Genomic DNA, 22,454 nt, shown 5'->3' on the forward strand with positions numbered 1-22,454 from the left:
AAAGATTTTCTTGTTTTATTTTGTATTAATTATTTTTATGTATATTTATTTTTTGGGGCTGCAAAAATGAATAATTTGAGTTTCTATTATTTCTTATGGGAAAATTGGTTTACGAGTGTTTTAAAATACGAGTTCGCTTATGAAACGAATTATGTTCGTAATCCAAGGTTCCACTGTTAAAGTAAAAAAATGTGGTCCTAGGGTAACTACATGTATATGGGATACCCTTTTTAAATTTTAGTCCCATCCAGCGCATGTCTGAATACTTGTTCTTGGAGTAAAACATAAATATCTATCTATCTATCTATCTATCTATCTATCTATCTATCTATCTATCTATCTATCTATCTATCTATCTATCAATCAATCATTATTATTTTTAGAGGTTTCAGTTTTGCCTCTGGGCCCCCAACAGATTTGCCTCTGATTATTAACAGTAGTAGTAGCACTGGTTATTGTAAAATTGATGAAATCATTTCATGTGTCTACCATTTTCATATAATTTAAGCCATTTTTTTTTATTTGTTTCAAAATAACTTTAGGTTGGTTAACTTATATATAATAATAATTCATATTCACTTTGGCTTAGTGGTTAGCTTTGTTGCCTTTTGTCTTCATTGTCTGGGATCATTGTCCATTTCGGGTGTGTGTGTGTGTGTGGAGTTCTCCCTATAGTTGGTGGGTATCCTCCAAGTTTTCCGATTTCCTCTTACAGTCCCATGTAAATGCAAATTAAGCTTACAAATATTGCTCGTGGCCCACATGCAACTGCTTGGGGCCCCAGGGGGACCTCGAGGACTGGCGAACATTTTTATTATATACAGTACTAGAGTACAGTTTACAAGTTGAAAAGGTTGAAGCTAAAATAAGCTGATCATCTTTAATGTAATCAGTGATATTATTTTAGGTTGAGGCCCATATACATGTCTGTCTGTGTTTTTGTACAGCAGGACTCTCTGCCTAACTTTTTAATACAAATAAATACATTACATATATTAAAAAACATTAAATTGTACTGCTTTTGTTGTCAGCCAAACACACTCCATGTTCAGTAATTGAAGAGTAAAGCACAGTTGAAAAATCAAAAAGGAGATTGAGTAAAGTTTAAGTTTAAATGACTTTTACGTTAAAATTAATTCATACCACTTTATCGCTATTATTTCAGCAATAAAAATATTAACTAATCCTAATCCTTTTAAAATGAATACAGATTGGTGCAAGTGTTTGTTTACATGGAGCAAATACTCTATTTGTAGCTTATTTTAAAGTATTTGATCTTTAAAATGTAAAAAAAAATATTTTAAAGTATTTAATCTTTAAAATATAAAGTATTTAAGTCTTTTTTTCCCTTCTTGTTTTTATTATATTGTCCTGTTTGGTTTACTTAAACAAGTAATTCATATGTACGAAATAATTAAAACTAATTAAATTAATTAATAATTTATTATTTTTAGGGAAAAAAGACGCACTTAGAAGTGAGAATAATTTTTTTTAACAAAGTGGCACAACAAACAATGCCTTGCAGTATTTTGGTCCTGCTATTGTGAAAAATAATGTATATTTATAAACGGTGGACGCAATTTCAGCTTTTGAGGTGGGAAAATCTGTATTTTCGGGATCCGAGGGGGTGAAAATGCCCAGAAATACACAAGAATCCCAAAACCAGCGCCCTCTAGCGCCCCTAGTCTACATAGTGCACTAAGTGTGCGTAAGCGAGCCGTTTGGGATTGAACCTAGCAACAGCCTCGCGCGCGCGTGGAAGCCGGAAGTTTGTACAGGTCTCTTGTGATGACACAAGCGCAGGCGCAGGGGGAGGAGGAGGGGAACGAGGAGGATCAGACTCTCCGCAGCAGCGCCGCTGTTTCTTATATATTAGAGAGAAATTGTCACGCAGTATGGGAAATACGGATTCAAAGCTCAAATTTCGGAAAGCGGTGATACAGCTGACCACGAAAACGCAGGTTGGTATAAATGTTTGTTCCGTGTAGGAGCGGGGAAAGATTTCCAGATGGAGACTGAAGTGCGCTGAATCACACGCAAGATCTCCGCAACATCACGGATGCGCATGTGGAGGATATTTAATTGAATTATACGGGATATTTTCATGATGCTTTGATGTCAAGCATTTTTTTCTTATTTTTGTATGCCGCTTTAGTGTTATTTCTTCTATCATGTAATAGCGTTGCACCTGCCACGGGGACTGCAGGCTGGCGTCGATGTCTAACCAGAGCTGCTCAGGAGGAAATAATAATAATAATAACTTAATATGTGATTTCTCATCGCATTATTATTATTATTATTACTAAAATTATTAAAATTATTATTGCGTCGATGCGTACGCTCTTTGTTTATATTTATATTTCTTTCATGCAGTTTAGTTTCTCCATCTTGACTTCTTTTTTTTTTTTATAAAAAATCTTAAATTAACATGACTGTAAAGCAGTGTAATGTAATAATATCTCTCTCTCTTTTTATCAAACAGAGATATTTATTTTTATATCAAACCGAGATATCGATCTCTTCAGACGCCAATAAAGACAGAATTAATCCAGTCGAAGACATATCCAGTTACTTTGAGTCGTGTGATAACGCGAGATTTTAACTTCACGCGTGACGAGTTTATCAGCAGTCCTCCTCAGCAGGCTTTATTTAGTCAGGCTGCTGTGTATGTGCTCAGTGTCAAGGAAAAAAAAACAACTCATGTTTTATTTCAAACCTTTAGTATTTACATCCAGTTGTGATGATGATACTTTACAGTGTGAATCATTTACCTGGCCTGGGTTTTACTTTGTGTCCAAGATAAAAAAAACGTTTTAATTTCAGTACGTTTGCCTTAAGGTGATTGCGTTATATTGTTTTATAGGCGTTTATGGATATCCCTGGGTATATTTGGATTCTCTAATGAGTCCATCCATCCATCCATTTAGAAACCTCTGTAGTCCAACTAGGCACTATGAATGCTATTGGTGACCACTGTATTTATTTCCCTTGTATGACCGTGGTAGGACCTCCAGTCAACATTCACACACTACGGGCAATTTGCTCATGCCAGTTAGCCTAATCTGTCTGTCTTTGGACTGTGGGAGGAAACCGGAGCAACAGTGCTAACCCCTAAGCAGCCTTGCCACCCTTCTAATGATTGCATAGGAAGGACACATTCAGGGTCATATATATTATATAATATTAATGAACTTTATTTTTATTAATATATAAGGCTTTGGTGGCTCAGTGGTAGGTTTCTCACCTGCCATGTGGAAGGCCCGATTTCAATTCTCACCCAGTGTCTAAACTACAGCCACTGGATATATTGCCCTAAACCCAGATAAAATGGGAGGCTTGCACCAGGACTGTCATCCGCCATAAAACCTGTGGCAAGTTGTGTGCAGATCAGATGGTCCGCTGTGTCGATCCCTCGACAGGAGCAGCCGAAAGACAAAAAAATTTTCATGAATATCAGCAAATTTCTTGGAAGCACATACACACACTCACACTGTGCATAATGCCTGGGATTAGGACAGACTATTTAGAGAGGGACAAAGACACAAACCAAACCCTTGAAATGTAAACACCTCACAATTATCCCACTGTACCTCATTCTACCGTATTCACATTATACTGCTTACACATACTGCTACAGGAGGCTCTTAAATGAGTTTTTTTAGACGTAGACATAGAGTTTTATAGTTTTATCAAATAGACTTTTTCTGTTCTGAATGTCTGTGGAATACTACACCATGATAGAAGCAGATTTACTTGCCGTGTGTTATCAAAAATCACCTGGACTAACTGAGTATTTTCTTTTTTTCAATTTTTTTGTGGTTGCCAAATAAATCATGCTGAATACTACACTGACTTATGTATTTTGCTTTCAGCCAGTGGAAGCCACAGATGATGCCTTTTGGGACCAGTTTTGGGCTGACACTGCCACCTCAGTCCAGGATGTTTTCGCACTTGTGCCAGCCGCGGAGATCCGAGCAGTGAGAGAGGAGTCTCCTTCCAATCTGGCAACCCTGTGTTATAAGGTAGCTGCATTATCAGCCAAAATGAATTTAATGTGTCTCCAAGGGCTTTTAGTGCACTGTGTAAACTATAATCAGTTATTTCGAAAATCTGTAATTTTAGGCTGTTTTACTTTTCGTTAATGTGCAGCACAGATTGTTTAGACGAATGAAGTGCTGGTGCCATGTAGGCACAGGAAAGCAGTCTCTGTGCTTCCCTTCCTGTCTACAGCCTTCTGCTTCCTTTTAAACCCTGCCTATCAGTAAGAATAAAGAAACATCCAGACAGCAGTCCTCTGATTTTAAATGTGCAGAAAAAGGGCTGGGGCTATGTATATGCGTCAAGGAGTAGCGATTAGGATCAGCTTTCCTTTGTACATATGCTGGCACTCATGAGTATGTGAATAACCCCTTTCAAAGAGCCACCTTGTTTAGCTCCATGAAGTGAAATTGTCTGATCCTAGATCAGTAATTATATAAGGAATGGTATTTACATGCTATTCTATGATGTACTATAATACTGTATATGTACTATTACAACAGAAGCAAGTGATAAAGTATTAGCTAGTGTCTCTGTTATGTATTTATTCAATTCAGTTCTATTTTATTTGCAAAGCATTTTCAACAGTGGTCATTGTTACAAAGCAGTTTTACGAAATTAAACGTTATTCAGCCTTTTTTTTGAAGCCACATGTCCCCATCGAGAATAGTCTGCTTTAAATCAATATATAGTTCTTCCAGAGTGCTACCCTTTATCCTATGTAAAAGCATCTTCCAGGATGAATCCTCCCCATTCACAGAGATTAAGGGCTCACTGAATGATTTGACAAGTAGGAAAATGATGTAAATCATATGCAACCGTGTTTGTAATCACGGGATCTCAGCCCAATCGAAGTTAGTATATGCTAATTTGTTGATTTAAAACAAAACAACCCTAAACAAAAGCTTTCGCTTTAAATCTGCCCACCTGCTCCTCCTGCCTCCATGACAGTCTAAATTACCCTCTGGATATTTTTTGGATTTTTTTTACATTTTGATTTTAAAAACAGTCCTGCAAGTGTTTCATTAAGGATTGCTAAATTATTACATTAAATGAAAAGAAAGACACATGGCCGGTCTTCAGTAAAATTTGGCATGGTGCGAGGAATATCACGGTTATGTGTGTTTTGTACACTTACAGAAACCGCCTCTTGTACTGATGACCTTAAAACACGCATGGCAGGGTTTTGTGTAATATTAGAGTGTTTTTAATACTATTATTAAAAAAAAAACACTTATGAAGAATGGTGTTCATTTCTCTGGTATGGTTGTAAAAGCTTTTCTGGTCTGTGCCACTGTGCCATGTGCACTAACGTGGGTAATTTCTTGCTTGGTGCATTTCCTTTTCGCAGGCAGTGGAAAAGCTGGTCCAGGCAGCAGAGTCAGGATGCCCGAGCGAAACCGAAAAGCAGGTTGTGCTGAACTGCACACGCATTCTAACCCGCATCCTGCCCTACATCTTTGAAGACCAGGACTGGAGGGGCTTCTTTTGGTCCACTGTTCCTGGGGCCGGCCGAGCTGGAGTGAGTAACATGTCTGGGATTTACCGTTACAACCAGCTCTCACAGAGACGACGAAAAAGATTCACAATGCTTGAGGTGTTAGTGCTCCCTCCCAGCGAAGGAACAGAGCAGTGGCTCACACAGAGCCTTGATTCAGGCTGTTGCTTGAGAGTATGAGAACAAGGTTCCCCCATGTGTATCGGGTGTCTCAAAGTGAAAGAGTTGCTGCAAAATTAACTCAGATCTGTCCTCTCTGTAGCATGTAGTGGAAAGAAGCATATCGGCACATGGTAGGATCATTTAATATTAAGGCTAAGATTTAAAATTTTTAGCCATATCCACACATAAACACAAATAGTGTGGATTGTAATGCAAGTTACTGATTTATATCAAAGCACTTGTTTTCTATAATAACCGCTCACTTACTTATTTGTTCAAATCATTTACATTATCTAATGCAATTTTAAAAAAATAGATAAAAATATTTTAATTTAAAAAGGGAAACATAAAGGGTTACATTCTATAACCCAGGATTTTTTAGTACAGAGATCTTTGGATTTTGCGTGTTTCTTGGCAACATGACAAGCTGTATTTTTTCTCACAAACTCAACATGAATTATTTTCCTGAAGCCTCATCTTGTAAAAGTCCTCAAATTTTTTTTGTCACTACTACCATTGTGATTTTTCCATGTTGAATTAAGCTGAGGTTATGATAACGGTTAATTATTACTTGCACTCGTTAATTGTTAACTACGATTGTTCCTTTAAGTCAGCTCTCATGTCTCAGCAGATGGATGACATGGACGACGATGATGAGGGAGCACGGCCACTGGCCGAGTCTCTTCTCCTTGCCATCTCCGACCTGCTCTTCTGTCCCGAGTTCACCGTGCAGAGCCATAAGAGAGGAGGACCCGTGAGTAACCTGTCAGAGTCTCGGTACAGTTTGTACCCTGTGTCACTCCTCCTGCATTCTTAACTGTGTTAATTTCCTGGTTCAGCTCATTCATATGTAAACTGGACAAGGTTTCTTTGCTTCATTTTCTTCTTTTAAATCCCCTAAAGGATTACTGACTGGCAGGTGCTCTGGTATGAGGAAGGACAAGAAGTATTTTGGATGTGTATCAGTCTGAATGAGTAACCATTTTTGTAACAACATCAGCAGGTTTTTTAGAGAGATCAGTGTTCTTTTTTTTATTATTACTCTTGTCAGCTCATAGTTTCTTTTTAGTTCCTATAATAACTTTTTTTTTGAGCAATAGAAATGGTACAAATATGATGGCGAATACGTATGCCTGTTGATTTAAATGATGTTCATCTGCAGATATTTTTTAGCTTTAACCTGGGTTGCCTGACTGCATTAAGAAGTGCGCTGGCACATTAACACAAGCAGAATATGCTCTCCAGTTTTCTCCAACAGACCTGTGGAGGAAAATAATTACTGTTTATCGGTTCAGTAATTTCACCCATGGTACTGTTTTATAAGCAGTATCTGTTGGTGATGGTTGATGAATTATAGATATACTGTCAATCTACACAAGCATTTTTGTTAATGCAGCAGTTTGGCTTCTTCTTTACTTTTAGAAGAAAAAAGCATTACTTTTCTAGAAGTAAAAAACTGTTTTTAGGCCTTTTATTTTTTTACTTCTTAGGCTTTAGCCTCTACTAGCCACAACAAGTTGGTATGGTAGTAATATGGTAGTTTAAATGCTTTACCTAATGAGCTGTTGTTTTTCTCTCATTATGCGGTTACTGCTATACACTCTCTCTCTCTCTCTCTCTCTCTCTCTCTCTTTCCCTTTCTTCCCCACCCCCACAGCCTAGAGGTGTTTGTGCGTGACTGTTTTTTTTTTTCTCTTTTTAATCCCTCTCTAGTTGTTTTCACAGTAATTATTTATGTTTGTTCCTGAAACTAGTTTGTTCTGTATCCTGGACAAATTGATAAATTTTACCACAACAACCCCAACCACAAAATGCATGTGCTCCAACAACCAGAAACATTAAAGCACAAGATATGTTAATTTCTTGAAAAACGATATAACTTTAACAAACGCAGGTAAACAACCAAAATATGACCTGTGTGTTGGAAACACTGAATTTACAGTGACCAGGCATCTGCCGCTGACTTTACCACATCTAAATGATGCCCGCGCTCTTTCTCTGTTAGAACCAAATGGAAGTCTGTTGTAATCTTATGGCTATATGTTGCAGGATTCACTGGAAGATATGCAGTCGCTGGACAGCTGCGAATACATCTGGGAGGCAGGGGTGGGCTTTGCACAGTCGCCGCCACTCAACTACATCCATGATCTTAACAGGTGAGCATGCGATCAAGTGCACTCCTATTTCCAGAGGAGAACGTTTTCTCATGTTTCCCGGGTAACCTTTTAATCAGTAACCACCACACAAGGCCCATTCAAGGAGATTCTTATCTCAAATCACGCCATCTGAGGTTATTAGGTAGAAACCAGACAGGGCTGTTTGCTTTCTTCTCCTGCTTGGGTGGGATGCTTTTAAAGCAGGATGGTGTGTAATGGCAGATTTATAACCAGGAGCGTGGGAATACATGTGATCATTAAAATGCAATATGGAAAAAGCAGAAAGTTTTCTGTGTTTTTAATGGTTACTGTGTGTTTGTGTGTGTGTCTTCTGGGTGTGTAGGACAGAACTGTTAAGGCTGTTGCTGACCTGTTTCTCTGAGGCCATGTACTTGCCACCATCTTCTGACGGCAACATCATCAATCCCTGGGTCACTTTTTTCTGCTCCACTGAGAATAGGTGGGTTGTTCAGCCTATAGTAGTAAGAATGTATAAATAGCAAAGAAGGAGGAAACCAAAACCGTTTTGGAGCTGTTTGTGTATGATATGTTAGGTTAAAGCTGTAACATTTTATATTGGGGGGGGGGGGGAAGAAATTTCCTTTAAAAGCTTAAACTATGATCCATCTACAAAACACCACGCCACTGTCTGTCTAAACCAATTTTATTTCATTTAATTTACTTTTTAAAATCAATGTAAATAAAATATTAAAAGTCAAAAAAATGTGTGTCGTAGACTTGGAAATATAAATTATGTAATGGATCAGTAGAATTCAGAAGAGTATAATGAAACCAGCCACCATATTATTTTAAGTGCATGCTGTGCAACAGGGCTGATGAATAATTAAAGTTAATAAATTTTTTCTGTGCATGAAATATATATCCTTGAGCCATAATTCTAAGACCACCGATAGGTGAATTAAATAACATTGATAACAATTATATGCCAGTCAATTGTTTAACCGGTGACTCCGCCGTGCTGCCACTGTTCGACCCTTGAACAAGGTCTTTTACCCCAAAGTGCTTGGATACAATCAGGCGTTGAGGTGACAACCCGACCCCGGAAGTAACTGCCACAGAAACGATGGCTGTATTTCCAGGGTGAGTAGTATCTGTCGCCCGATATACTGAAGGCACGTAAACGGACCCTTTCCACTTCTTTTTCATCAAACTGCTGACAAGATCATGGGCACCCAAAGCTAATCAATGCTTATGAGGGCCAAAGGCTAGCCTGTCTGGTTTAATTCCACAGAAAAGCCAATGCAGCACAAATTGCTGAGCGCCGTTAATGCTGCCTACAATAGAAAGGTATCAGAACACCCAATGCGTCACAGCCTGTATGTGGCTCCGCAGGCAAAGACTTCAAGGTTGTTGATTCGATCTGCAAATTACCCAGATCTCAATTCAATCAAGCATCCATGAACAAACCAGTCTGATTTATGGAGGCCCTGACCTTGCATCTTGCAGGTGGAAACCTAAAACCCGGTGGTTTCAATGTTAATGGTTTAAATGTTAATTGTTTTAATATTATGGCTGATTGATGTATATGTGTTTTCAAAAATCTTGTCTATTTGGTCTTGTGGTACATGTTTTGGCTCTTTCTTTTGCTTTCATGCCCTTCTGCTGCATTTGTGACGTCTCATTTCACCTCCCCCTCCTTCCAGTGCGTGTTTGTATTATCATAAGCACTATCACTGTTTTGGCTCCTGACTTTTTTACGTGTACATTTTAAAATGTGTATCACATTTGTACATCCATCTAACTCTGGTTAGTTTAGACACAAATTTCAGTTTAGATGTTTGCCATACTATATGGCATCAGAAATCAAAACAGAGCAAACGATCACAGATGGATGTGGCTGCTGTGTGTTGCATTTAACCAAATAAGCGAGGAATTTGGGAGACAAGGGGGGGAAGACGGCTCTGTCCTTGATGTTCTGAGAATAAACTGCCTAAATAATCTGACCAGCTGTGGTCCCGTACTAATCCTCGCCTATAAATGAACATGTAGCAGCAGGATGAAAAACCGTGCACAGCAGCATATGGGCTATAGCGAGCAATTGTATAGCTACAAAGTGACCCATGTGGTAGGTTTACGTGACAAAAAGCTAATGAATGTTGTTGCATAGCAACTCGATGCATATCTGCAAATATCCTGTTTTGTAGACTGTTTGCTTCACTCAGAAAAGGCTGTCACAGGGCCGTGGCTTTTAGTTAAATAGGAACACTTGTAGAGTTGAGTACAAAGGGTGGAGAAATCTGCTTGTATCATCAGAGACTGTTAGAAAGCAAAACCTACGAAATCCAAGGTACTACTAAATATCTATTGCACAGTTGCAATGAAGCAATCTTGTAGCATTTTGCATTATTTTGCAATTTATATCTTTAACATATACTAATTGTTTTTGCTGTCTATATAGTATAATGGGGAAGCACATATTAAATCTAATACAGATTAATTATTGGGATTTCTCTGTAGTCTTTACTTTACCATGAGGAGTATAACTATTAGACTCAGCGGTACAGTGTGTAACTAATGAAATAATTAACAAACTTATAATTAATTTATGAATCCTTGTGTTGACAAGTTTTATTGAACAAAATGACGTTTATTTCTAATAACTAATTAAAGAACCATTCGGTTGCTGAGACATACAGCATGTGACAGTAAGGGATGTCTGATTGAAAAAACGTTGATTTGACCTGCATAAAAAGTAAAGAAGCTCAGAGGCAGAATAAGTGGTTTTGTGTGTCTCTCTTTATATCCCTCCAGGCACGCCTTGCCTCTGTTTACCTCCCTGATTAACGTGGTGTGTGCATACGACCCAGTGGGCTACGGCATTCCCTACAACCACTTGCTGTTCTCAGACTACAGGGAGCAGCTGGTGGAGCAAGCAGTACAGATCCTCATCGTCACTCTGGAGCTTGAGAATACTCAGCCTCAGCGTGCTCCCTCCCCCTCCAGCATGGACGAGCAGGATGTAGGAGCGCCACCCCACCTTTAGCACACACACACACACACACACACACACACACACACACACACATACACGAACACACATACACGAACACATGCTTGTATTTGTGAAAAAGTTCCACCATAAATGATTTTTGACTTGTAACAAAAACTAAAGCCATTTGAAAAAACATGGGCATTTATTTAGTGCAAGTCATTTCTTTTAAGATACTGTTTAAAAGTGATCAAAGGCTTTCTTTTAACATCATGTATGCCTTGTGAATCATCCTTTAATGAAACAAATGGGCGTACCTGAGCAGTTATATTCAAGTGGGGGCAAAGCAAAGTTCTGGTCTTGAAAAAAACTACAGTATGAGCTAAGCTGCTTTTGGAGATTCAGGGAATATACAGTGCCAGGCCAAAAAGGTTGCCGCTTAGTTTTTAATAAGCAAATAATTGAGAGTCATTGATTGGATAATTACTACAGTGATTAATATATTTAATCCGAGAACGATTGTTCTTACCCAAACTGATGCAGTGAGTAGCTTCTCATTTTTTTTAATAACCATGCCAGAAGATAAACATGCTCATGATAATGTTTATGAAAAAAGATGTTACTGCATTTTAGAAAGGTTAGACTATTGGAAAGCAAAAAAAAAAGAAAAACTATGGAGGTAAAAAGCAATGGAAAAAGGTCAGATGATTTAATGCACTTATCATGCATAGTGGCCATTGTATAATCCTCTGGAGGGAGTGTTATAATCTGTAGTTGCTTCAGTTAGTCAGGTCTAGACTTAAAAAGGCGAAGTGGCAAAAAAAAGTCGGTGGACACCTATATTGAACGATCAGATTATTTCAATTCAATTTTTATTTGTATAGCGCTTTTAACAATTGGCATTGTCCCAAAGCAGCTTTACATCAAAAGAGTTATTTAAGTTTGTATGAAATGTGAATGTGTATGAATCAAAAATGGAGGAACCAGACTCAACAGGGAACCCATCCTCATTTGGGTGAAACAGAGAGCAGTAAATGATCTGCATTTATACAGTGTGTTAGGTTGCAGGCAGTTCAGCTATAATAGCTGATGTTAATTGATGTTTATATGGAGTCCAGGTAGTTATTGAAGACTCAGGTAGACTTGTAGCAGGTTCCAGTCCTGGAACGTCAAGTCCCCAGAGAAACAGTTGCCAACACCAGTCGAGGCCAGAACCATCTTCTAGGTAGAGAGAATCATCATCAGACACCAGATGCATCCCAAAGAGACACACGGGGCATCCATGTGATAAAATCTCCAACCAGAAGCGGGGCACCAGGATGGATCAGACAGGTCCGGAGGGCAGAGGGAGTCTGGATCACTGGCAGCTCAGGAACGACATGTGTAGCTCGACAGAGAGAGAGAAAGAGTGAAAGGGGGAGACGGGGAGAAAGGAAAGAGAAAGATTATTTCATCAATTCATTATTTTTCTTTCACTGATGGCACAGCCATATTCCAGGAAGCCAATGTGAAGATTCATTGGGCTCAAATTGAGAGTTTAGAGGAATGAGGAATTATTTTAACAAATGGATTGGCCACCAAAGATTTCTGACCTTAACCCCATTAAAAGTCTTTGGGCTGTGCTGGAGAAAAATTGGATGTCGCATAAAGTTGTTGAAACATTGCCATAATGAAAGCTAAATGTGGTCTCTTTGTTTTTTGTATTTTAAATTATGCTTTTACCATATGTTTTAATTGGTTTGTCCAAATTCATGAAAATCTATTAATTTAATTTAAAGAACTGATCTCTCAATAAAGTTATTATTTTTTTTCCTCTTTGGCAGTCTGTAGGCCCACAAAACCTGTTTGTGAACTACCTGTCCAGAATACACAGGGAGGAGGTATGCAACTTCTCATGGCCATGTTATAAAATGTGTTCATTATTTATCTTTTTTTTTCCTTCCCTTCTAAAAAAAATATACATATATAATATGTTTGCCTCTAGGATTATGACTTTGTGCTGAAAGGCCTTGCTCGCCTGCTCACTAACCCACTCACACAGACCTACCTGCCCAACTCAACTAAAAAGATCCAGTTCTACCAAGAGCTTCTGGTTCTCTTTTGGAAGTTTTGTGATTTTAACAAGGTAAGGGACCATGATAGATACCCTAATGTTTTGTTTTATGACTTTTCCTGTCTAACTCCGTTACCTGCTGTCTCTTTATTGTTTCAGAAATTCTTGTTCTTTGTTCTGAAGAGCAGTGATGTGTTGGACATCCTGGTACCTATTCTGTACTACCTAAATGATGCCAGGGCTGATCAATGTAAGTATTTTTGTACGTGTGACAGATATTTGTCAAAAGAAACCATTTTTTTCTTTTTATTTATACATAAGTCTGATTCCTAGTTGCCACATAAACATTGTGTTTGTCGATAGCCCGTGTTGGTCTCATGCACATCGGTGTGTTCATTTTGCTGCTGCTGAGTGGGGAAAGGAATTTCGGAGTGCGTCTAAACAAACCATACTCTCTTCGTGTCCCGATGGATATTCCAGTTTTCACCGGCACACATGCCGACCTCCTCATTGTAGTAAGGACTGATTTCTTTTTGGCTTATTTTACATTATACTAGGGTCGCTCATGTCAAACTCGGACTTCAAGCAGAGTGATGAGACTCTTAGCTTAAAAAAAATATTTGAATGATGCAAATGAAGGCTGTACGTTTGTGAATGACTATTGCAGTCTTTTTTGTGAAGATTCAGCCTGTAAAATGCCTGATCCTTGCAAATAGATGGATAATTTGTTAAAAAGACACATCTGTCTGTGTGAACTGTGCACAGAACAGTTCACGTACACCTGTTGCACATCACAGGAACTCATCTAAGAGTTATTGCCACATCTCCCGTTTTAAATTCCCAGTTCTGACCTTGTTCCAAGCCATTTTCATATATTTGGCCATTAAATGTTGGTGCTGGGAGTTCATACTGTATATCTGTACATTGGGAAGCAGGCAGTCAGATCATGGTTCAGATCAAAACGCTGGAATAAGTGCCCTAGTGTAACAGGGATTTATATAGAGATAAAAAAAATCATAATCAAAAGTCCCAGTTTGACTTGAACCCCCCAATAATTCCTTAAGGCAATTAGTAGAAAGTATAGCCCTTATTCACAGTGCATTATTGTAAATGAGTAAAATGCTAGCTACAGTATAACATACAAATATCTGTAGCTATAAAATGATCTTCTCTACTCTGGCATCTCAGACATTACAGAGTCACATACTGTGTATGATAATTACATTGTGAAAATGCTTTTCAGTGGTGAAATTAGTAAAACCGTAGGTTGCACATGAGTAACTGCAGTTATTCAATTGGTAAAGAATTTCAATCATATCATATTGTTCCCTATTTTGATTTGATCTTGCTTGACCTATATTTGAATGATTTCCTTTTATTGTTCTCCTTGCACATGTCTGATTATATAAATACAGTAATGTATAGGTGTGGCAGTTATTGCAATGGGAGGGAAGTGCTGTTAAGTGTCAGGTTTGTCACACGTATGTTTTTTATTCTTTATCTTGAACACCTCCTACTTCAGGTTTTCCACAAGATCATCACAAGTGGCCATCAGCGTTTGCAGCCACTCTTCGACTGCCTGCTCACCATCGTAGTGAATGGTAAATTAATTCACTGTTCCTGGTTTTGTCTACTTCAAGTTTCTTTCCTTTGCGGGCTTTGTTGGGTCTTACATTTATGTGTACAATCTCCAAATATGTTTCCTTCACACTGTTTAGTGTCTCCTTACTTGAAGAGTCTGTCTATGGTGGCAGCCAATAAGCTTCTGCATCTTCTGGAAGCCTTCTCCACCAACTGGTTCCTGTTTTCTTCTGCTCAGAACCACCACTTGGTCTTCTTTTTGCTGGAGGCATTTAATAACATAATCCAGTACCAGTTTGATGGTAAGATACATTGTTATTAGAGATGCCATGGATCAGATACCCAGGATCAGTATCACGATGATTAAAGACAGGAAATTTGGATATATGAGAAAACAGATTGAATATTGTATCCTGTAACAATTGGCAAAAAAATTTAATTTAAAAAAGAAATTTATTGTTGAAACTGAAAATGTTTACATATAACATAGACTGTTCTTTTTTTTTTTTTTTTTTGCGTTTATTATATTAATTAGACATTAGGAAAATATCAACTCGGTTGCATATAATTTTTTTGTGTGTCAATACAATGGCTTCAAAGTTTATTTTTAATTTATAAATTTGTTTATTTTTTAGTGTAACACAATCTGGGTAAAAATTGTAAATATATATAAAGAAATTAGATGCTTACAGAATCGCAATATAAATCAAATCGGCACCTACCTACATAGCGTGTCTTAGGTCTCAGATAAACAGCAAACTTTTTTCACCATGCCATCTGTTGAACAGCTAAAGCTTGGTCATTTAGGATCATGCAGTTGGGTCATGCAACAGGACAATCATCCAAAGCACAGCAGTAAATCTACAGTACATAAGAATGGCTAAAAAAAATAAAAGAATCAAAGTTTAGGAATGGCCTAGTCAAAGTCCAGACTTGGACTCAACTGAAATGCTGTGGTGGGACCTTAAGAGAGCTGTGTACAAGTGAATGCCAAAAACCTCAATTAACTAAATTGATACAGGAAACAATTCCTTCTAATTATTCCTGCTAAAGGTGGCTCTACGAGCTATTTAATAATGGGTGTACTTAGTATTGCCTAAATGTTTTTTCTTTTTTGTTTATTTTTTTGTCAAAAAAATACATGTTACATGTTGCTTATATGAGGTTGTATTTTCCTAATACTAAATCGGAGTATTAAATTATGAGTACGTACTGTATCATTATATTGTATCAGAACATCCCTGGTGATTTCTATCCATACTATTTATACTCTAGATTATATTGACAATGTATGTGCTTTTTGTTTGAAACAGTTTAACTGTGAAGTCCTCCATACACCATAATCTGTCACTTAAAGTTCTTGAAGAATCATGATTAAAAACAATGATGTAAACCACATTTTTCTCTATTATGCCTCAGGCAATTGCAACTTGGTGTACGCCATCATCCGCAAGCGCAACGTCTTTCACCAGCTTGCCAACCTGCCCACGGACTCTACATCCATCCAGAAGGCACTGCAAAAGAAGAAGAAGTCTCCTGATGCCCCCTCTCGCACCAACTCCCAGGAGACAGTTTCCATGGAGGGCTCCCGGCCAGCCGTACCTGCCGAGCCGGGCACACTGAAGGCCAGCCTTGTGGCCATGCCAGGTAACACCCTCCTTTATTGCAGTGGAACATATTCTTTAAAGAGGAAGAAAGACTCTCGTCTGTATTACATTTTCAGTGTGGCTGAACTTTTATACATTTTATTTTTCAGGTATTGATAAGCTAACAGAGAAGTCCCAAGTATCAGAAGATGGTACCATGGTCACAGTGCCAAAGACAGAATCTCATCAGTCACCGGAACACGGTGTGTTGAGTGGGGCCAGCGACACCGAGTCCAACTCAGGTCGAGATAACGAGGTAAAATAGTTACCTGTATAAAGGTTTTTTAGAATTCTTAAGTGTTATTGCGTGTTGTAATCTTAAATATGGTTTACATTTAAGTGGCTTCAGGGGCAAGTTTACTAAACAATGGGAAATGCTTATGGGACTTGCTTTACTAATGCTCAGAGAACAAGCTGCATTTTTTAGGTCAAAATTTAGCAATATGTTGCCATCTCTTATCCTGTCCACAGAAGAGGTTTAAATCCTAGTTTGAATCCTGACTATGACAGCGGCCGTCCATGGCTAGTGGTCCAAGAGAGCATAATTGGCCTTTTCTCTAGGTGGGTAGGATGGCATTATGCTGTCCTTTGTTGATTAGCATTAGCCATTCATGGCTGTCTTTTAGCTCATGTTTAAAGAAAAGAGCAGTCGCCACTTACCTTCAAGAGCTTTTACCTTCCCTGTGATGTTCAAAAAGATCTCCTGCTCTGTCACTCCGTGTCTTGAAGGAACCATGTCCTGAATGATTTCATGTTAAAAGGCAAAAATATATTCAACATTATGAATCAGCTTAGTGTTTTATTTATTACTAGTTATCATATGAGAAGATTTCTGAGCAAAGCTTGCTGATCTAGGATAAGCTGATCACCATCTGCTGACCTGAAACCAAACTTTAATGCGCTACTAATGACAATAATGTTATTGGCATGTGTCCGCATTACTAAGTTAAAAGTATTGGAACGGCAAGACAGTCAGTTATTGTTTTTTTTTTTATACACTAAAGACGAAGATTTGTGTTGGAGATATAAATAAAAAAAATAATTAAAATATTAGATGAAAGATCAACATTTCCTGATTTTTTTTTTTATCTAAATGTGTTAAAGAATTAAAAACTTGGCACATTTTGTTACAAGACCACATAATTTTAGATGGGCAAAATTAATGGAACATAAATTAAATAACACTTAATACAAGCCCTGGCAATAGGTTTGTGTTTAATAGCTGAACATCCTGCCTTTATGAATAATTCCTCAAGCAAGTTACATTTTTTTTTTATTAATGGTGTATTCATTGAAGTAGAGCCAAAATATGGATTCCATATTAAGGGATTAAAAATGGATTAAAAACTTGATATTTGCATTTCTTTCCTTTGTTTTTTTTTTTATTTATAATTTTTTTGCCCCTAATTTAGTCGTATCCGATTCGCACCCAACACTGGTGCGTCCCCCATCAAGGCTACTACTACCTGTCAGGGAGGGCCAAAGGCTATCCGAACCACCTGCCAGCTGCTCGCTCATGCACCGATGGTGGTGGCGTAACACACTCAGAGGACAGCGCTATCTGCTCCTTCTGCTAGCATGAGCTCACAGACGCCCATAATTGGCTTTGGAGTCGTGTATGTGATAGCGCAAAGTACTTCTCGTTACATCATCACACAGGACTCGAGCTAGCAATGATAGGGTTTGCACTTCACCACAGCTCGGAGGCTCGGAATTTTTCTAAAGCTGTTGGACTTGACTAACTGAAAGAAAACATGGTTGCATATTCCTTGCTTGCAGTGTCTGGATCACGATGGTGACCCACTGACACCACCATACTTGTTACGCTTTCCCCCTGCTTGTACTGGCACTTCTTGTTTAGTTTTTTTTCTTCCAAGTCTTCTCTTCAGGTAGTAAAAAGCATGCTCAGTTGGACTCACAAGGTCTGCTGATTGACTTGGCCAGTTTAAAACTTTCTACCTTTTACCCCTGTTGAAGTTCTTTGTTTTCACAGTGTCTTTTGGGTCATTGTCTTGCTGCTCATTTTGGTTCACCTTGGTTCTAGAACTTGTGTGGCTCGTGGCTTGTGTGGCTCGGCTCGTCGTATATTTACTTCCAATCTAGCCTTCTAATTCTTACCGCTAAAATCTTTTCTATTTTGTGGTATGGCCCCTAATAGTGGCGTCTGGTAGACACTCTTACTGCTGTCATGTGAAGGTTTTTGTTAATGTTACTTGCCGTTGTGCGTTTTTTTTCCCATTCACGTTTCTGTCATCATCTGCTGTTTTCCTTTGCCAACCTATTCGATGTCTGGCTGTTAACCAACCAGTGATTTCTTTCTTTTTTTAGGACATTCCAAATTGTTGTGTATTGGCTATGCTTAATGCTTGTGTAATTACTCTGAACAGTTTTCATTCTTTTCTCAGCTTCAAAATAGCTTTTCTCCAAAATACAGATCTCTGGTCTTCATGTTGGTTTATCCTTTTAACAACAAATTCAGGCTTTACAGTTGAAACCCAGAGCAGACATTGAGAGCTATTACCTGATTAAACAATCAATCAAACAAAACAGTCCTTACCAGGCCAACAAGAAACACCAGTCAGTCAGATCAACTACAATCAAAGTAAGAGGTGGTGCAAAATCAGTGTCTGGTTATTTATATGCAAGTGGATGCAAGTGAAAGCCATTTTGTGTTCCCCAACAGGATGTTTTTTACACAGAGGCGGAAATGGCGAGGAGACGGCTGTCGAGTGCATCGTCGGCTGCCACGTACTGGGTTCCAACACCAGAGTGGGTGCGTAGTAGGGCTGCAACTTATGACTATTTTGATAATCAATTAATCTATTGATGGTTGGAACAATTAATCAGATCACTCAGTGGCCATTATTTAGCTGTCAGTTAAAAACAAATAAGTTGTTTTTATCTTGTAAGAATAAAGATAAATACTTCCTGATGAAACAAAACCAAAGGACAAGGAAGGTAGCTGCAATAAAATATAATTATTAATTAAAGCTTTTGCGGATGGCATTTAAGGGATGTGGTCTAGTGAAGTGTTATGAGTTCGAGACTGAGGTGAATATGGCTAATTTGTGCAAGCGTGCTCTGTGCTGAAAAAAAAAAAAGGAAATCAGCATGAGGGCAAGAACACCCGTGCAGAGAAAAAAGCCAACAACAAAGTGTGTGTGTGAATGTTACTTAAAAGGGTTCATTGAGAAGAACTGGAAATAAAGCCAGACTCGTAGCAACACACAGTCAGTAATTATACACATTCTCTTCAGGTGTGAATTCTTTCCACTTACCTATCTTTCGCATCCTTCACAATGCAGTGCTTGGCCAGGCTCCTGCCAGCACAAAGTCTTTCTCTCTGATTCAAGGAGTTTTCTCAAGCTAAGAGTGAAATGTTCCCAGCGTTTTATTTGTTTGTTTGTTTCTCTTGAAAGTGTTTGTCATCACGCTATCACACACTCGCGCAAGAATTGGGGTTTCATAGCTGTTGCTAAGTCACCGTCATGTTTGAAACTTAAAGCGAGCTTTAAGGGAGTACTGTAAATAGAAGCCTGCAGTAATACACACACTCTCATTTAATTTTTGTAGAGGTTTGCGGTTTGTGTCACATAAGTGAGTGCAAATGAACATCACTTTATTGCAAAATTGAATTATGAAGTAAGTGCTAAAAAACAAACATAAAATCTGTCTGAAAAGCAGGAGCAGTAATAAATTTCTTATCTAGAAATTGCTCCTCAGTTACACGTTATTGTGGCCTGTAACATACTGTAATTGACTACGCAATAATGTAGTAATGTGTGGATGGCTATTTGGGGACATTAATACAGACTAACGAATGTGCATATGATTATAATCCTCTTCTAACAGTTTGTAATGTCAAATACAATGTTTCTGCCTTTCACAAAAGGTCATTAAGTCATCAGTTAACATTTTGGTCTCTCATATTAAACAACAATACATATTCAAGTGTGGCTAGCGTCTTTCTTTTACCTATGAGGTGACTGCTTATTATGCTTTTATTTTCTCTTCACTGTTTCATCAGTGTTTTCACATGTCTGCACAGTCTTCATTCTGAAAAAATACACAGTTACCTGCTTTCTAGTCCACATAATTTGAAGCATGTTTTATAGTTAGAGCATCAACATACGTTCAAGGACTTTGAAGTGCATTATGTTTAAACATAGCCCAATGTGCTATGTTTAAATAGCCCAAACATGCATTTATTTTTCCACCCACGAATAGGAAAACAGGATTGACAGTTACTCATTTACCATATTTAATGAGCGTATGCGTGATTGTCTTTATTAATGCACATAACAAGCTAACCAACTCACCAGACCTTGTATATCTTTTTAGCGTGCATTTTCAGTCACTTTAACAGCATTAACATACTGCATACATACATTAACAGCATATTGAAAGCAGATAAGTGTATCTGTGTATTCTTATTGTGTATTTTATATCCTATCTGCTTCCATTGATTTAATGAAGTTGCCATTCTTTGCAAAACACGTCTTACCAGACCGACTGTAAACTCTGCCCTCTCTTCGGTGCAGGTCATGTCCTGGAAGAGCAAGCTTCCTTTACAGACTATCATGCGGCTGCTCCAGGTCCTGGTGCCCCAAGTGGAGAAGATCTGCATTGACAAGTATGAAAATTTTTTACACATAAGGATATCTGAATATCTACTCAATTGTTTAACTGTTCGTTTTGTTTTTTTCTCACAGGGGCTTAACTGATGAATCAGAGATTCTGAAATTCCTCCAGCATGGTACTCTGGTGGGCCTTTTGCCTGTGCCACATCCTATTCTCATTAGAAAATACCAGGCTAACGCAGGAACCGCCATGTGGTTCCGCACATACATGTGGGGCGTTGTCTATCTCCGGTAAGCACTGTACGAAATGCGAAAAAAAAATCTTACATTACCTTTAATGATTTGTAATGCCAGACAATCAATTAATTAATGAGCTCAGAAGGAACCATGCACTGTTTTGAACTTTATCTTTTCTTTACTGCAGCAACGTGGACCCACCGATCTGGTACGACACAGACGTCCGACTCTTTGAGATCCAGCGGATGTAGAAGGGCAGATCCATGAGTTGCCTATCACTGACTGAATAGAGGGCTGGTTTGTGGTTTCTGACTTCACCCCTCTCACTCATCGAACACCCGCTTTTAGAGCTTAGTCTTCATACCAGCACAGTGCTGTATGTCTTCTCATAAGTCTCACAGGTTTATTTCAGTAAAATGGATAAAGATGATCATGTCAAAATTTTGGCATTCAACGACTCTCATAATCTGTAACAGGGTTCATGACTCATTGAGTTGGCATATGTGTCTGTGCGTGGATGCTTAGAACGTCTACAAATGATAACGTTTCTACATATAGCTCTGCCTTTTGATAAGACCGTATAATGTCCAACAGCTTAAACCATTGATATTCTCACACTGTGGATATATGGAAAATTTTCTGCCACTGTATATAAAAAACATATACATATATATTTGTTGGAACCATAATTTGAAATTCTAGTGATTTTGGTTGCATGTCGTCCAGTAGTAAGTGGCGTCAGTAGGCTAGTGTGACCCTTGCCATTTGACTTTGAGTGCGTTACCATGCACATGCCACTAGAAGGCAGCAATGCTCCAGCCAACTCTGCTGATCCTGCATTCGCTCGTTTTTGTAGGTTGCCATTAATCCTACTTGTGACTCGTGGTTACCAGAGAAATGTCCGCATCCCCTTTTGCTCTTGTTTTCAGGTTGACGTTTCACGAAATGCTATCAGACTGGAAAATATTTCAGCCAGTAACAGTCCACATGTTGCACCAGTATTGTAACTGTAAACAAATTATTTGACATGTGCTCATGAAAATCATTTATGGTGACCTGATATTACTATTTTTGTCTGCATATCAGATTTGCTAATGAGATGATCTAATGTATATACTGTGCTCAATGTTTAAAGTAAAATTTTTGTCACTATATATATATAAATATATATAAATATCTATACTGAGCTCAAAAACATGTCATGTGAATCATTTTATATGGTTGCACATACCAATTTGTCTTCACAATTTCCTTGTTTTACATCTGGGAACAAACGTTCGGTGGCTCTTTACAACACGCTAATAATGAGAGTGACTGACAGAAAGAGGAAGCGACCAGTGATTACTGTGGTTTTGTAATCATGTATAGGATGGGGAAAAACAGATGGGAACTGCATGTGTCATGTAATGTAAACATTTTTTTTTATTTTATTCTTATTATTATTTTATTTTTATTTTTTTTATAAAACTGCATGTCCTTTTAGATATTGCATTTAATTCGAGTACTGACACAAAACATAAAACTGGCCACAGCGAGTGGTATCTGTTTGTTTT

General features: G+C 38.1%; 1 protein-coding gene across 4 annotated transcripts; it reads left to right on the forward strand.

The window, feature by feature from the left end:
* Positions 1-1,822: 1,822 nt before the first annotated feature.
* On the forward strand, positions 1,823-22,286 carry hid1a (HID1 domain containing a). 4 transcript variants are annotated; one of them, XM_053515330.1, is made up of 20 exons: positions 1,823-1,961; positions 3,873-4,022; positions 5,390-5,560; positions 6,327-6,452; positions 7,748-7,854; positions 8,198-8,314; positions 10,627-10,834; positions 12,628-12,684; positions 12,789-12,929; positions 13,017-13,107; positions 13,221-13,372; positions 14,380-14,458; positions 14,576-14,740; positions 15,858-16,085; positions 16,195-16,340; positions 18,564-18,686; positions 18,768-18,857; positions 20,626-20,717; positions 20,797-20,955; positions 21,089-22,286. In XM_053515330.1, exons 1-20 carry the CDS (start codon positions 1,896-1,898, stop codon positions 21,150-21,152), a joined length of 2,532 nt encoding a protein of 843 aa, XP_053371305.1. In that variant the 5' UTR covers positions 1,823-1,895; the 3' UTR covers positions 21,153-22,286. The 4 variants fall into 4 exon arrangements, with proteins under 4 accessions (XP_053371305.1, XP_053371306.1, XP_053371307.1 ...); XM_053515331.1 differs by having other exon boundaries at positions 6,330-6,452; positions 21,089-22,285; XM_053515332.1 differs by lacking the exon at positions 18,564-18,686 and having other exon boundaries at positions 21,089-22,285.
* The last annotated feature ends 168 nt before the right edge of the window (positions 22,287-22,454 follow it).

Source organism: Clarias gariepinus, chromosome 16 (genome assembly GCF_024256425.1).
Source record: "Clarias gariepinus isolate MV-2021 ecotype Netherlands chromosome 16, CGAR_prim_01v2, whole genome shotgun sequence".
NCBI classification, from domain to species: Eukaryota; Metazoa; Chordata; class Actinopteri; order Siluriformes; family Clariidae; genus Clarias; species Clarias gariepinus.

Coding starts and splice junctions, on each gene's coding strand:
- hid1a (XM_053515330.1), top strand. CDS start 1,896: ATGGGAAATACGGATTCAAAGCTCAAATTTCGGAAAGCGGTGATACAG. Junction 13,108..13,220: donor TGATGCCAGGGCTGATCAAT/GTAAGTATTTTT, acceptor GTTTGTCGATAG/CCCGTGTTGGTCTCATGCAC. Junction 14,459..14,575: donor GCTCACCATCGTAGTGAATG/GTAAATTAATTC, acceptor CACACTGTTTAG/TGTCTCCTTACTTGAAGAGT.